General features: G+C 47.9%; 1 protein-coding gene across 14 annotated transcripts in view; it reads right to left on the reverse strand.

The window, feature by feature from the left end:
* Positions 1–16,376, reverse strand: part of CACNA1C (calcium voltage-gated channel subunit alpha1 C) — a 720,546-nt gene that overhangs the window by 85,415 nt on the left and 618,755 nt on the right. For all 14 annotated transcript variants that reach the window (XM_088025853.1, XM_088025852.1, XM_028121052.1 and 11 more), the window contains 8 exons: positions 12,692–12,798; positions 10,408–10,495; positions 9,737–9,844; positions 8,808–8,860; positions 8,360–8,506; positions 6,771–6,972; positions 5,033–5,191; positions 4,350–4,460 (listed from right to left, as the gene is read on the reverse strand). In XM_088025853.1, the coding sequence (XP_087881979.1) occupies positions 4,350–4,460; positions 5,033–5,191; positions 6,771–6,972; positions 8,360–8,506; positions 8,808–8,860; positions 9,737–9,844; positions 10,408–10,495; positions 12,692–12,798 (975 nt within the window). The remainder of the gene's footprint in view (positions 1–4,349; positions 4,461–5,032; positions 5,192–6,770; positions 6,973–8,359; positions 8,507–8,807; positions 8,861–9,736; positions 9,845–10,407; positions 10,496–12,691; positions 12,799–16,376) is intronic.

A 16,376-nucleotide genomic window follows, 5' to 3' on the forward strand; every position in this document is an offset into this window, starting at 1 on the left:
CAGAAGGCTAGTGGTTATATTGCAGACAGTGCGTATGGAACATTGCAGGAAGTTCTATTAGACGGAGCTGGTCCAGAGGCCTCACTTCATCCCTTAGGTTTGAAATGCCTTGGGGCCCTAATTTGTCCTGCAACATGAAAGTAAGTCCCAAGGCTTTGGCTGCTCTTATTCAAGAAGGCTGAGGTGCCAGGAAGGTCAATGAGTGATTTCACTTTGGTTCTGTTCGCCTCGCAGTCTGGGAGAAAGCTGAAAGGGAAGACCAAGGCTTTGATCACAGGGAGCTGCCAGGGTCAAATCCCCTCCAGCATCCTCCCCTAGGGGGAGATACGGAGTGGGCAGCAGCCAAGGGGCACGAGGTACTTCTCAGCAATAGCAGACCTGCTTCTTCATCTCTCCATGACCCATGTGAAAGTTTATAGGGAGCAGAGGAGTCAGGAGCCTTTCACTGGTGGAACTCCTGCCTTCCTGGGGCAAACCGACTTCTGCTGAGCAGGGCAAGCCTGGAAGCCCTCCGCTCCCTCCTCCCCTCCTCATTGTGCTTGCTGAGTCATTGTCAACAGCAAATCCCAGGCAACCAAGTGACATCATCAGCCCTTCTGGTACTAAAACCTGTAGTTAACAGTGGAGTATCTGTGCCTGGCACTGCTTCCCGAACCAGGTTCTTGCCTCTCCCTCTCCATGGTGATGTCAGAGCTGCCCAAGTGGGCTGAAGCCTTGGGACCACCCAGGGTCATCCTGTCGGCCAGAAAGGGTTTGCTGATGGCTTCCCTTTCTCCTGCCATTCTCACCTTGGGTAAAGTCCAATCTGGAGTTTTCATGGGGATTGTACAGAATCTATGGATCAGTTTGAAGAGAGCTTACATGTTTATAATATTGAATTTTCCAATTCATGAACACAATATATTTCTCAACTTACTTAGTTTTCTTTAGTTCATTTCTATGAAATTTTATAGTTTTCTCTGTAGAGATTTTTGACATTTTTTATTAGATTTATTCCTAGGCATTAGATATTTTTTCAGTGCTTATCATAAAGTATATTATAAATTTTTTTCTGTCTTTGCTGATGCTTTCCGATTCCCTATAGGAGAACAACCCAGGTATCTAGTTACCTTCAGACAATTCTAACCAGGACTTTTCCATGCTGACCAACTTTGTCCTACACATGTAGGACTCAGGTACCATTCAGTGTCTCTTACTCTAGGGAAGGGATCCCCTCTGGTTTGCTATTAGCTGTTGAAATCAATACTACTATTACCTACTGCATTCTGTTCAGACATCCCCACAGATCCCTGACGTTTTGGTGGGGGACTGAATTGCTCTAAACTGGTTTATACTCACCCATAGTTTTTGGTGTGTTTGGAATAGAGTGTCAACTTAAGGAGTGGGACAGTTGGATTTAGGGCAGGGATTTACTTGAGTAAAGTCATTTTCCATGGTATGGTGAGGAGAACAGAAATGAAGAACTTGGCAACATCAATCACCACGAAGACAACAAAAGAATGAAACAAGATACAAAGTGACCAGCCAACCAACTGACCAACGAACTAATCACAGAGACTGAAAGGATAGCGAAGGAAAGTCAAGCACTGAGAACTTCCGGTAACGTTTCTCTGGCTACGGTTGATGCATCTTCTACTTCCTTGCTGCCTAACTGTCCTTTTTATACCTAATGCTTACAAGTGCAGACTCGTTCATATCATATATAAAGAATCATGCCAGTGAAATAAAAGGTGCTGAAGAGAATCTCAGTTAACGGTGAGGTATGAAAGCTGTTCTGTATTTCAGAAGCTGCTCGTGCTTGGGCCACACCCAGCCAGATATTTCTACCAGGTCTTCAAGTCGTTTCTGGTTTGATTTGCTGCCTGAAATGTTGGAGGATGCTTTTCCTGGGGTCTATTCCCTAAATGAAGAACATAGCTTAATGAGAAACCAGGGCACCCTGTTCTCCTTAAGTCCCAACTGGTCAACCTTCTTTGGCCAGCCAGGTCCAGTGACCTTTAGCCCTCTATTGCCAGAAGTCCCTTTAGAGATATTCACAGAAATTATCCATTTTCCTTTCTCTTTACAGCACAGATTGACCCTGGCATGTGTGAAATGCAAACGGCCCCAGGATGGCTCTCTTAGTTCTTTGGGAAAAGTCTTTCTTATTTTACTCCATCTTGTCACAACAGGAAACTAGGGATTGAGGAAACTAGGAAACTCGCTTTATGGTTTAGACCACAGCTAGCTACTTCTGAGGAAATGGCTTATTCCTTGATCTGCAAACTTAGGTAAGGGGATCTTTCAGGCTGAGGCCCCTGCAGGGATCAATTTCATTTGCTTCGTAGGGCAGGTCTGCCCAATATATCTTCTGTGGTCATGAGGAATAATTCACAAAGTCCACTGCATGGCTCTGCAGACTGCATCAGACATCATCAGAGACACATCTGAGTCAACTGTAGAATGATTCAAGGCTTTGAAATATTTAAACCATATGTCTCATGAAACTAGGTGAAAGCGATGCCAGTTTCCCTACGAGAGGCTGTCATCTGTGACTGAAGCTCAACTTGGCAATAATTCCGCATTCCCAGCCTCACCGGTCATGATGCTATGGGCTGTGAACCTGTTAGTACTGTGGGGCCACGTGGCTTGGAACAGGACCACAGGTAAGCAGAGGTCCCATGGGCCCTATGGAAGGTGACCAGGGAGATTCAGTGGTCTTCATTAGGTCAGGACAAAATTTATGCCCCTGAAAGGGACTGGGCTTGGAAGGGAAAGTGGAAAGAGTATATTAAGTGCCTTGGAGGAGGTAGGAAATACCATTATTATCACCAAATGACATTTACTAGGAGTCTTATTTTCTGAAAATTAGCCAAGATTCCTGGGCATTCTTTGAGAGAAGGAACCAACATTGCAAGAATATGGTCTGTTTTATCTTAAAGTCCCTCACAGGTTGTTTCCCTCTTTCTGAAAAGCACCCAGCAGTACACTTGACATGGAAGATGCTTGCTAACAGCTGGGCATGGTGGCAATTACATCGACTATAAAGTCAGGTTCTATTCCCAGTTCTGCCACTTAATAATGGTGTAATTAATATTACACTTAATTGCTCTGAGCTTCACTTCCCTCTTCCCTGAAATGAGGATGCCAGTACCTGTGTTATGAGGGTGTTTTGAGGATTGCATGCAATGAGGTATGTGTAGGACATGGTAGGTTATTCAGAAATGTTAGTTGAATTTTATTTCAGAGAAGATGATAGACATCTTGTTAAATGAATATGGATCCGACAGCCAAGGAGCACCCCCCTGTCCCATTTAACTCCAGGACAAGTAAAAATTTGAATAAAAATGGAATATATGGAAAGGACCCTTCCTTTTTGTCTCCTGTTGATCTGTGTTGAATCTGTAAAAACTAGTAAAGGAGGGGAAGAGAAGGCTCAAATAGCTAGAGAGTTTTCCTCAAGTCTGCAACCATATAATTCTCTTAGAACCAACTCTTTCTTTCTCATCGCTCTCCAAAAGGAGTTGCAGCTATACCCTCTCTCAGGAGCAGCTGCCTGTGTTGTGAATCCCAGGCCAGTGGATGCCAATGATTCTGACCTGTCTTCAGGGGTGGAAGTTGGCGGGTGATGCTCAAGTCAGTCTGCTTCTCCATTAGTCAGGAGAATGGGGGTGAGGGCTGGTTAGGGAGGGCACAGAGAATCCAACGTGACAGGCAATCCATCCTTCCCTACCCTGTCTCATTCAGCCAATGGTTCTCATCTTTCTCCCACCCTATTTTCCTAGAAGTTGCTCGCAAGTAGCAAGCCTCAGACATTTGCCCTTCCGGTACTGGAAAGCGCTAGGGTACAATGATGTAGCCTCTGAACAGGAGGACCCCATTGGCTGGGAAACTGAGCCTGAGCAAATGAAGCCCTGGCTGAACTTTTTACAATGAGCGTGGTCTGTGGCTGATGAAGTGAGAGGACAGTAGAACAGCAGCCCAAGTGAATCTGGGGGGCTGGTTGTGAAGAGGTTTAGTTTGCCAGTCTGTGGGCACAGTTTCTTCTAGATTATGTGCTGGGGGATGAGGGTGGAGACAGGGTGGGAAAGAGGAGAAGGACCATCATCTGCCTCCTTGGAAGAGGAGGCTCAGCACAGGGAGGAATCTGTTTCCTGTATTTCCCAGCCACAGACTAGAGTGGAGACTATCTCAAGGGGTTGTTCTGGTACAACTCCTGGTAGGTTTAGGAGTTGTAACATTTATCTTCCAAGAAGATGGGGTCTTTCACTGATTATTTCTGCCCGCCACTCTCCTTCTTTCAGTACTGGCACTCCCCCTTGTCCATCCCTCCAGTGCCTGCAGGCCAGACAACTTTTTCAGAGGCCTACCTTGGGTTTGAAGGCAATGAGCTTCAGAATCATCTCCACGGTGAAGAGGCCAGTGAAGAGCATGTTGAGGATGTTCATGGCAATTTTGAAGAGGCAGCTCTGGCCGTAGTGCTGAGGGGAGGGGAAGGACTGTCAAAACGAGGCAGGGGCATCCCTACTCCTTACCACCCTCCTCTCAACAGAGATCTTCCTTGAACCAAGCCCTGGAAGGCCATTCACATCTCTGTGGGCAGCCAGGTGGACTCAGGAAATCCTGCAAATTCTTCCCTTCTCTGCTAGCTCTGAAAACACAGGTTATGACACCTTTATGGAGACTTCTGGTTCTCAAGAGAGCTCAAGCACAAGTTGACCTCCCTGAAGAGAGGTGGATATAGAATCAACCTCTATACCCATGCCTCACAGTAGCAAACTCTTCAGGCTCCCCCTCTGTTCTCCATTTCCTTCACTCTAAGCGTTTTATTAACCCAGGCCTCTGTGGATTCTCTTATAAGGTCCCAGAGAGGAGCTCATCCTTGAGAAGGGACACTTGTCCTTCTCCATCTTGGAAAAGAGGACAGTTCTTCTGCTCTTTCTGTCTCTCTTGGCCAACATGACGGAGTCAGCCATGCAGCTCTTCTACACTTCATCTCCTCCCCTAGCATCCTCCTTCCTGCAGGCGTCATGGGTCCTCCCCTCGGACTGACCTGCATGGCCAAGCAGATGGTGTTGAGCAGGATGAGGACGAACATCAGGTATTCAAAGTAGGTGGAGTTGACCACGTACCACACTTTGTACTGGTGCTGGTTCTTGGGAATGTACCTGCGCAGGGGCCGGGCCTTGAGGGCATATTCCACGCACTGTCGCTGGGAGGGAGGCAGCGGGAGGGGCGGGGTGGGGATGGAGAGAGCGGGTTAGTAACCTGGATGATGCGTGTGGGGATGGCCGAGGAGGTGGGGTGTGGATGAAACTGCAGACCTGGGGCATCAGAGAACTAATCTACTTATCTAGCTCATTTACAGGTTTGAGATGGTATTTGGACTTTTTTTTTCCCCTATCACTCCCTTAATCAAGGAAATCGTTGCCTCTGGTCAGTTTCCTTACCAGGATTTTGTCAAGGAGTTTGAGTCTCCTTTTTTCAACTTGGTAATGCCTTGTACACTGCTGACACTTAGTTGGCATTTGATAAATACTTACAGAATGACAGATACTTGGTCTTCCCATTGATTATTTCCTATGCCACAGACTCTCCTTGGGGCACCTCTTAACTTTTCCTTCCTGTCCTAAGTCAATCTCCCTTATTTACCCATGTCCACAAGATTCGAAGACATAGTTCAGGGATAGGGGATCAGATCTTGAGGCTAGCTAGAATCTTGGGACTCCAGCACAGATTCAATTCATTTTCTCTGCACTCGGCCCAGATTCCCATGTCAGACACTGGGGACTCACTCCAGCCTCTTCACTTACCCTCAGCCTCCACACGCAATCTCTAGGCCTGACCAATTTTATTTCTTATCCTGTCCACCTCCACTATCATTAACCTGATAGTAAATCAGGGTCTAATCATCTCATCCACACTTTCTAATTGGCCTCCTTCTTTCCCATCTTACTTCCAATCCAAAGGCCATACAGCAGCCAGAATGATGAGTCTAAACCCAAGAGGTTGACATTTTGATGAGGGGTCCAGTTGGCCTAACTGGTGTAGAGCTGAAGGTCTTGTGCCATGTACCTACCCATACAAGACCTTAAGTCACTCATGGACAGGGATACAGTTCCCCCTGACTCTCTCCATTGGGGAGCCTAGTTGGGGAAGTGACCTCAGTGACCACATGCTGCAGCCCACTGTAACAGCTTCATTCCTCCCTGACAGAGTTTCCAGCTCTTTCTCATAGGCCAACAGAATACCTCCCAGTACTGGCATCCCCATCATTCCTCCTTAAGCCTACTTGCCCCCACCTCATGCACAGGCCTCTGTGTTTTCTTTAAGAAACCATTTACTAGTGGTTTTCTAAAGCCCCTCTCTTCCCCACCCTGAAACTCTCACTCCCTCATTGCTCTAGTTTCTTTCTTCATTATCAGTGTGCCAACCCACGTGAACACTTGCTGACTTGTCAACTTCTGAGACACAGGGCATGAGGTTCCCCCCCCCCCAACAGAATCTATCATAGAGTCTCCTTAAGTAGATGCTTAACCAATATTTGTTGGCTGAATGCATTTGCCAGATCCAGGATTTGCATTTCTTTTGTCCAGGCCCTTCCAGAAGACTGACAGCCCTATTCCCTCATTGAGGAGCAGACAGATGATCTTAGTATCCGCATGGATCTCTCTCCTGACTCCAGTCTCTCTTCCGGGTGGGCCACAAGCTGCCATCTGCTGTCATTCCTCATGTAGCCTTGCTCCCCGCTACTGCCCTGCTACCTGCTCCTCTCCTTCCTAGGAAGCTACCTGGTTCTTGTCCAGCTCACAGTTCTTGTATTCCTGCTCCCCCTGCTCCTGGAAGGTGACGATGACAAAACCCACGAAGATGTTCATCATGAAGAAGGCAATGATGATGATGTAGATGATGAAAAAGATGGAGATCTCCACACGGTAGTTGTAGATGGGGCCCTTGTCTTCTGTGTGGGAGTCGATGGAGCGGTACAGCAGCCTGCAGGAGGAGACAGGCCCCAGAGGGAAGTGGAGAAGCAGCGTTACCTCTGTGGAATGATGGCACCACTGCTCCTAGGGATCCTCGGATCAGGGGTGCTGGAAACAGCTCTAGGCTGGGAGTCAGAAGATCTGGGTTCAAGTCTCAGCTCTGCCACTTACCGGAGTGGGACCATGGGCAACTCACTTAACCTCTTAGAGCCTCAGATTCTTCATCTGTACAATGGAGACAATAAGCCTGACTTTCCTACCTGGCAGGGTGGCTGATATAATGTCTAAAAGGAGGGTGTTTTGAAACCGTCAAAAATTATTTTAATGTAAAATGAGTCATGGACATTGATTTCAAATACTGGAAATATTAGTAAACACTGAAACAGCTTTGCAAACTGGTATAGACTCAGAGGATGTTACAATGAATATAAAATAAATCTATCTGAGAGCAAATATCCATTTAGATAGAAATATTAGATAAAAAATGACCCAGGCTTATTTAGATCATCGGCAATGGTTTGGATTCATACTTAGGTAGTTTACATGTGTATGCCATTCATTTGGGCCTGGACTACATGCCCATGATGCTTATTCCTCTTCATGGATAGGGATTATCTCCTCTCTTTCCTTTGTTACTCTGCACAGTACTCGGTTATTCTCTAGGTATTATCTATATTTTACCACCTAAGAATGGTGACTCTCATATCAGATCCATCTACTATTACTGACTTAGAAATATTTAGAATTTTCTCACTTTTAAATAATAATTTCCCTGGAATACACTGGGTAGGGGGTATGGGGAAGCAGGTGTCTATACAAGATATATGGAACAGCCTGGTAGAGGTGACGCAGTGTAAAAGGCCAGCCAGGTTGGTCTAGGCATTATCTCTGCAGAGGAATTTGGACTCAGGCTTCTGTCCCTTTCTTACGTCTCACTGTAATTATAGGCAAGGCTTATTTTAAGGAGATGGGAGTAGAATCTAAAAGATAGATATCTTGGCCACCTCTCCCACATTGAGTGCGTGTTGGGTGCAGTAATCTTGAATCCTATGGTAATCCAGGGGCTCATACCTAGAGAAACTCACCCCACTCCTAGATGCTGTGAGAGTAATGACAAAGACACCTATCACTGGGGCTCACTCTGAGGTAGGGAGGGGAAGATAAACGAAGCTCATTTTTGGTTGGAATTTCTGAAATGTTGACATCTTCTAGAAAAAGAAGAGTCTATGTTTCAGCAGTGACCATGGAATGCAGATTGTTTTAGAAACAAACCCTCATTGCTTGGGAAGGACACAGGTAAGTATGACTTCTGGGAAGGAGTGTGGGAGAATAATAAAACTTGGGGAATGTCTTGACCTCTAATATCAGGGTGGGCAGGCCTTGATTTGTATACTCACTCCGGCCACCCCTCAAAGGTAGAGACGGTAAAGAGGGCCATCATGGCCGCCAGAACATTGTCAAAGTCAAACTTGCTGTTCTCCCAGCTGCGGGGTTGGATGATGGGGTGGTCGACCTCCCCGTCCTTGTATGTGATGTAGTTACCCCTGAGAAAGAAGGAAGAATTAATTCTTGGGTCTCTCATTTCCCTTCACACCTGGCCCACCAATGACTCCTGGCTTGCTGGGTGGGATGAGACTGGCCAGGCCTAAACCCCACCGTGCTAGCCATTGGAAAGAACTTGAGAGGGTAGACCTTTCAAGAATAGATAATCTTACATGTCATGTCAATGTGATCAAATGTCAGTGCCATCTCAGAAAGAATGGGCTGTCCCTCCTCTCAGGCCAAGTCACCAACCTCCCAGAGTTAACTAGCTTTGGCACTGGCTGCCCTGCTGCTTGTACTCACTTGCATTCCGCCTCAGTCTGTTTGGAACTATCTGAGCAGGTGTAGAGCTTTCCCTGGAAGGCAGAAGAACAAAGTGATTGGAGATATTCATTAATCAATGAATCAGTCAAAAAATGATTAGTGATCATCTCTATAGCCCAGCACTATGCTAGGGACTTGGGATGAAAAGTGCAAGGAGAGCAGAATTGAATTGGGAAGATAGGATTTGTATATACAAAACAGGCAGTGAATAAAGATGCTCAGTGTTGCAAGTACCACTGAAATAAAAATAAAAAAAAAAAGGAACTCTACTCCATGAAAGCTAGACTCTTTCAGCTGGCCTGAGGAAGGGTAGAAGTGGAACAGGGTTTGGAGGGACAAATTAGATGGGAGGAAATCAGGGGAATTTATATGGTCGGTGGGAGAGGGCAGGGGGAAGGATGCTTCAGATAGGAGAAGAGCAAAAATAAAAGGATTAAGGCAGAAAGAGCAGAGACCATGGACACCGGCCTCACCATAGTGGAGGGGTCTTGTCTGGATGCAGTGAGAGAGAGAACCTGGGTGGATGCAGGGTTCTGAAAGCTAGGTGAAGAAGGGTGGATTGGATGCTGTTGGTAACAGGGGACCCTTGTGGGTTTTAAGCGGGTGACTGACATGAGGTTTCAGAGGATAAGAGGCCCTCTCCCTTTCTTGCTAGAAGGATGGGCAGGCACTGCAAGGGCAGGCTGCGCTGTGAGGGCGAGGGGTCCTTGGCCTGGTGGAGAGCACCTCCTTCCAGGCTCTTCCTCTTCCCCTGGGGGACGCTGAGAGGAGGGTGGCTGGAGGTTCCACTCATCCCAAGTCTGACCCAGGCCGCTGTCCTCTTTTGGTTGTATCTGCCAGCTCTGTTTCTCAGGAATACTGAGAGGAGGGGAAGGAAGCGGGAGCACAGATCAGAGTCAAGATGTTACCTTGAAAAGCTGGACCCCGATGCAGGCGAACATGAACTGAAGCAGCGTGGTGACAATCACGATGTTCCCGATGGTCCGGATGGCAACAAACACGCACTGAACCACGTGCTGCAGTGGGAAGAGAAGGCAGGGGAAGGGATGGGGTTCTGGAAGTGCCTGCAGCCTGAGCTTCCTTCAGCCAAGCCATGAGCCTTTCCGAGGAGGCTAAATGGGCAGCCCCTTTGCCAAAGGGGGAAAGTCAGACTCAAACAAGCAAAGCACCTTCCCGGGTTCACATGGCGATGGAATCCAATGGAACCCAAAGTCCCCTGTTGGGCTCTAGGTGACTCTAGGGACAAAAGCCCTGCTAGATTCTCATTTTATAGGGTAGGAATATGGGGACCTCATCATTATGTAGGGCCCTGGGTTTGTGTGTGCATCTCCTTTTTGTGAAAGTTTTGCTTAGAAGTTCTGATTTTGAATGGCTGCCTGTCCTTGTTCTCTTCCTCCTGAAGTGGAGCTGGTGGTACAGGCAGGACAGTCCAGGCTCCCACACAGCAGCCACTTGCTCTGGCTATTTCTCCGCCCTCCAGCCCACCGCCCCCCCCATCCCCTTGTTTAACTTCTGCCAACCCCCAGCCAGGTAGATGCTTGCTGGGCTGCTGGCTACCCCCCACACACATGCTTCTCACCTTTAGCCCCTTGGCCCTGTTGATGGCTCTCAGGGGCCGGAGGACGCGCAGGACACGTAAGATCTTCACCACGTTGATTGCGCTGGACCTGGGAGAGGGAAACAGGGCAGGCGAGTAAGCTCCTCTTTTGGTGGAGCAGGAAATAAGGTGGTGAGGGGGTGTGTTGATAGGCTGACCCCAGGCCAACTTGAGAAAGCGTAAAGTCTGTTTTGGGGGATTTTTCTCATCCTGGGACCATTCTCTACTCCCACCTCCCACCCCCCAGAAGAGCCTAGAACTTGCCTGGGACTTGACTCTGGGACTTCCTGTGGGTGTGTAAATAATATGAAAAGCAATTTACCACGGGTCATTAGCACTATAATGTGCTACTCAGGGGAGCTTTAGACGAGAGAAAAAAAGAAACCCCAGCTCAGCCACTTAACAGCCAATTCACTGAGGATAAATTTCCTAACTTTTCTGAACCCTAGTTTTTCATCTGTAAAGTGGGCCTCATAAGGTTGTTGCAGGGATTAAATGAAGAAACATATCTGTATCATCTAGCAGTGTGCTTCGCACATATTATGAACAATAAATGGTAACTTTATTAGATGGTGGAGATTCAGGCCTTGTTGGCTGGAGGTGATGGGCAGGGGAGGAGATATTCTGGATCTCCAAACATGTGTCCTAGGTAGTCGCCCATTACGTGCATATATGAAACCCACTGGTTCATAGCACACTCGGAACTTGAAAGAATGGATTCTACACAGCAGGTCCTGCATACCTGGATGCTAGGGCCTGGCCAGGATCTCTGGGAGCTTCAGGCTTTTTCTGTTCCCCAGTGGAAATGAGGCACCAGGGTGCAGTTCTCCCCAGAAACCCCTCAGCAGGAAGCCTACATGGTTTCTGGAGTTATTCATCAACCCAACCCAGGTGGGGTCTATCCCAACCCTCACACACTACCCTGACTGAGATATCCTCTCAAACTTTCAGAGAGCTTGTACCCACCTTGGGACCTAAAAAAATGTATGACACCTCAGACAGGGCTGATTTCATTCTACATGAGGTCAGGATAATGTGCTCAAGAGGGAGCTGGTAGAAAGATCGAATTTCTCTGGTTCATGGCTGTTTTATCCCAAAGGACTTAAAGGTCATTTCTACTTATCCCAGTGTCTCAGGGAGGGAGTCTGTTTGCACTGAATGGCAATGGAAGGGATTTTAAGATCAGGTGGGGGAAAACACAGATAAGGTGGGGGGTGTTTCTTGGTTCCAGGTTAAATAGTAATTTAGTGGTAGTGTTGGGATTAGAATCTAGACCTGTAGGCTCCTAGGCAGACAGCTGGGATAATACAACTGATGATCACAGAAAAGGTCTCACTCCTCATGCCCCCATGTCCGCTCTTTCTAGGTTTACCATAAAAACACCGTTGGGAAGGGAGACCCAGGACCCTTCTTCCTCTGCAATTGGTGTGACCTTGGGCAAGTCTCATGCCCTGAACCTCAGTTTTCCTATCTATAAAATGGTGGTAACAGCCCCTGCCCTGCCTGCCTCGTAGGCTTTTTTGTGAGGACCATAGAAGATTGTGCATGTGAAAGTGCTTTGAGGTTGAAGGGCAGGGTTAACATTAGCAGCAGATAGAACTTGGGAGACACTAGTAATCAGATCCTGTTAATTGAGCACATTGGCAAACTTGGTTGTACACTGGAGTCACCTGGAGAGCTTTTAAAACTCCTAAAGCCCAGGCCTGTACCCCAGACCAATTAAATAAAAACTTGGGGAGAGGGATACAGGTAAATGTCTTTCCTGAAACCACTCAGGTGATTCCACTATGAAGCCAAGATTGAGAATCGGTAATTCCCCTCTCTCTTTCTCTTTCCCCCACCCACCTTCTTCTCATCAGGTTCTTTGGAGAGAGAAAGGGAGGGAAGATGGACAGGAAGATCAGAGCTGGTCACGGCAATGGCAGGCCCTTGGAGCTGAGGGTAGCCAAGGGCACTGGGCACGTGGTGGAGGAGGCAGGAAGGCCCTGGAGACATTCCTCTTGTTATAACTGGGCCCGGCCCTGCCTGTCATGGCAAGATCCAGATATTTAAACATCTTCTTGCTGGATCGACATACCCCCAAGTGTCACACCATTAAGGACGTGTACAAAAAGCCATCATGTTTTACAAGGCAGGGGCCCCACCCTGTTCCTGTCACAGTCACACCGGTGGCCATGCAGGAATGCCCTCCAGAGTCTTGGTCATCCTCTCTGACACCCATTTCCACTTGTGTGCCCCCATATGGGGCCAAGGGAGTCCTACTCACTGGATGCCAAAGGAAATGAGGGACACGCTGACCACCAGCAGGTCCAAGATGTTGAAGTAGTTTCGGCAAAAAGAGCCCTTGTGTAGGAAAGCCCCATAAGCAGTCATCTGCAGGGAGGCACAGAGAAACACGAGCGTGAGTGGTCCCTGCCCAAGCTCCAGAGACCCCCTCATGCCTCCCTCTCCTCCCACAGCATCCCTTGGGCGGGGCAAGCTGAAGAGCAGTGAGAGGACCGGGGGCAGGCAGGACTGCAGAAGGAGAGGCACGACCAAGGACAGCATTCTGCAACCATTTATACAACCACCACACAATCCCCAGCTCTGGATGGTTAAGTGGCTCGTTCTACCTACTAGACCACACCAGACTCTTCCATCCTATATTTGGAGCCTTTTCAGATTGGGCACTGCCATCCCTCTCTCATTTTCCACCACTGTTCCTCATCACATGTCTGTGGCTCTGGCCCTGAGGGGCTCTTTGCTGATACTGCCCAGTCCAGTTTTCACTTGGATGCAAAATTGCCAACCTCCTGTTCAAATTCTATCAACCCCCAGGGCCAGCTTCAGAAGTTAAGCATCTGGGGAAAGATGGGGCAAGCCCAGTGGGGTGACGAACTGTCCTGGTTTTCCCAGGATTTTCCTGATTTAGCACTGAAAGTCCTGTGTCCCACCCAGGCAACTCTTCAGGCTCAGGCAAACTGGGATAGCTGGTCACCCCAGTGCCCAGTGAGATGTTTTATCAATAACTTTGGCAATTAGCATCCCTCCACTTCCTAAGCTTAATTAGTGTTTATGATCTATGCCACATATTCTAAACTCAGTTCTATTATCTTGCTTCTAGACTGATATTCTTTGAGGCCAGAGCTGTGTGTTCAGAGGGACAATGTGGTACCATGCTTAAGAGGATAGGCTCTGGAGCCAGGATGCCTGAGTTTGAATCCCAACCCTGTCATATTTTATTTGTATGGCCTGGAACAAGTTACTTAACTTCTCTGTGTCTCAGTGCAAATACTAAGCTTCATGTAAGTGTTAGCTGTCACTATAGAGAACTGAACTCAGGGTCAGATAGATTGGATTTGAATTCTGGATTCTTCCTATATAAGGATGTCCAGTTTCCTCATCTACAAAGCGGGGATACTATTCCCTGTCTTTGTGAGACACACACAGAAAGACAACGTGAAGGCCCTTTGAAGACTAAAATGGGAGCACCTGAGATGGTGATTATTTTTACAGGACTTGGCTATTATTACCTCTCTCTGAGCTCAGTCTAAAGCCACGGTAGACACTCAAACAGCCTTTCCAATTCTGTTAACTTGAATTAAGAGATAACAGATTTCCAGGTTAAGGGTTGTGAAAGGCCATGGGCAGTGAAGCATCAGCCAAAGAGAACAATTTGGAGCTGTGGCTAAGAGACTGAGAGTGGCTCCCTGGTCATCTGGGGTCCAGTTTATCTCTTTGGAATCAGAGCATGCCCAGGGCAGCATGTCCGCAGAGTAATTCAAAAGCAAACACAGGGGAAACTGGCAAAAATAGCTCTCGCAACCTAATTCTTTCCATTTATCTCTTGCTGCAGGGGGTCGCAGGGGATTGAGACACCTGTGTCCTGCAACAGTTTCTAGAAGTGGGTATATTATATAAAAGGCTGCAGGGGAATATAGTTGGAGATTTCTCTTGAAGGCCCGCCATCAGGAGGGGCTTGCTGTCCTGTATCTGGTGAAGATCTAGGACCCCAGAGACTGGACTTGGGTGGCTCCTACAGTTCACTTAACCAAAGAACCCCTGCGCCTGTAGAAGGCCAAGCACCTTCCCCAGCCATCCCTCTTTCAGTCTCAGGAAAGGCGCTGAGTCTGACCCTACCTCACTCCTGGTTTGGACACCGTGAGGACACTATGGAGCACCACAGAGCCCTCCACAGCAGGAGCACTCCTTGAATAGGTGCACCAATGGGGCTCACTCTGCCAATGTCTGTCCTTTGACTTTGGGATCCTATTTGTCAGGGGACCCAGAATGAGACCAGCACTCCAGAAAGTGTGTGTGTGTGCGTGTGGGGGGGCACACATGCCCAGGCAGGGCTAGAGGAAGAGTGGTCAGGGGAGAAAGGGCAAGTGGATACTGAAAAATTGGAGCATTTATTTGAAAATTATCCTAGGCATTTAAGACAACAGAAGAGGCCAGGTTCAGGTACCCAGTGCAAAGTGTCCTTCCTTTACCCCGTTTGGCTGATGGCCACCCATTCATTTCCTGCTTCCCAAAAGTTCTAAGCCATTGCATAAGAAAAGCCTATTGCTGGGGTATTTTCAGGCTGAGGGAAGAAAAAAGGTGGGCATGAGATCACTGACTCTTTGAGCTGGCAGGGCAGGAAAACCCTGCTGTCCAGCCACAGGTGGCCACTGCCTCCCCAGGCAGCCCTTCTAGTTACTAGATGCATCTTGTAACTGTACCCACTGGGCCTGGTTCACCTCCTCCCTCCTCTATGTGACAGTCCTTTGCAGTATGCAGGCCTACTGTCATGGTCCTACAAACCCCTTCTTTTTAAGGCCAAACATCCCCAAGTCTTTCAACTGTTCTTGAAACTAAATGCCCCTTGGAGGATGGGACCATCATTGTCTGTGCGATGGCAGGAAGCTGAGCCTTCGGGAAAGACAGAGGGGCCCAGTGGAAGGAGGTGCAGGGAAGTGGAGTGGGGACTGGGGTTTTTATTTAGAAGCACACTGAGCCATAAAGGGAGTAGAAGAGGGAGAGGGTGAAGAGAGGGAAGGCTCTTGCCATGACAATGCTGGCAAAGAGACCTTTCACTTCTGCTCATGGCAACCGTGAAGGAAAGACAGCACCACTGAAATCCACAAGGGAAGCTCTGTGGAGCAGTTCTGAGAACTGGGACTCAGAGCTTTTCTTGTACTGGGAAAGAGGTTTGGGGATTTGAGTGCCTCCCCGAGTCTGAAGTCCAGGATAACTCAGCTCACCATGGAAAGGGGTTTTACAGAGTATATCTTCATGTAGTCGGGCAGCTCTTGGCTCCCTCTCCCACTGCCAGGAATCAGGACCTGGTCAGGTCCACTGCCCTTGAGCAGAAGAGAAAACCCAGGGAACACCCTTGGTCACTGGAACCAGGGACAGAAATTGGGGGTCTGGACAGCTCAGCTTTCTGGGGATAAAGACACAAGAGAGGCACCCCAAACTGCTCCACTCAACTTCTGTCTGGAAGTGACAGAACTGTCACATACATTAAAGGGTTGGGACTTGACTTGGGAGTTGCATCAAGAAAGGAAGGGTCTGTCTGCCAGCTGGCTGTGGTACATGGTCAAGCATGGATAGTGGCTTGCATCATCCCCATGAAGGGGGAAAAGGGAGCCTGGACTCCTTGAAAGGAGTCCTAGGTGAGGCTCCCGGGAAGAGGACACCAAGCTGAGGCATATGCTTTAGAGCATATAGCCCTTCTGTTCAGGGTAATGGTAAAATCCATCCTGTTGTTCTGAGAAGAGAGCAAGTGCTGAAATGCACTTTTCCTGCGTCTCAGAAATCACACCCTGAGTCTCAGGTGGAGTGGCTTGGCGATGCATTGTTTTAGAGGCTGAGAACTACGCTGGAAAAACAAAGAGATCATAATAAAATAAATATGAATATTAATTATAAATTAATATAAGTAATAAAACAAAACTTAGAAAACAATCTCTCTCATCCCAATGCTT

This window comes from Eumetopias jubatus, unplaced genomic scaffold (genome assembly GCF_037043125.1).
Source record: "Eumetopias jubatus isolate StellerSeaLion01/CBP00866 unplaced genomic scaffold, mEumJub1_p1.0 scaffold_8, whole genome shotgun sequence".
NCBI classification, from domain to species: Eukaryota; Metazoa; Chordata; class Mammalia; order Carnivora; family Otariidae; genus Eumetopias; species Eumetopias jubatus.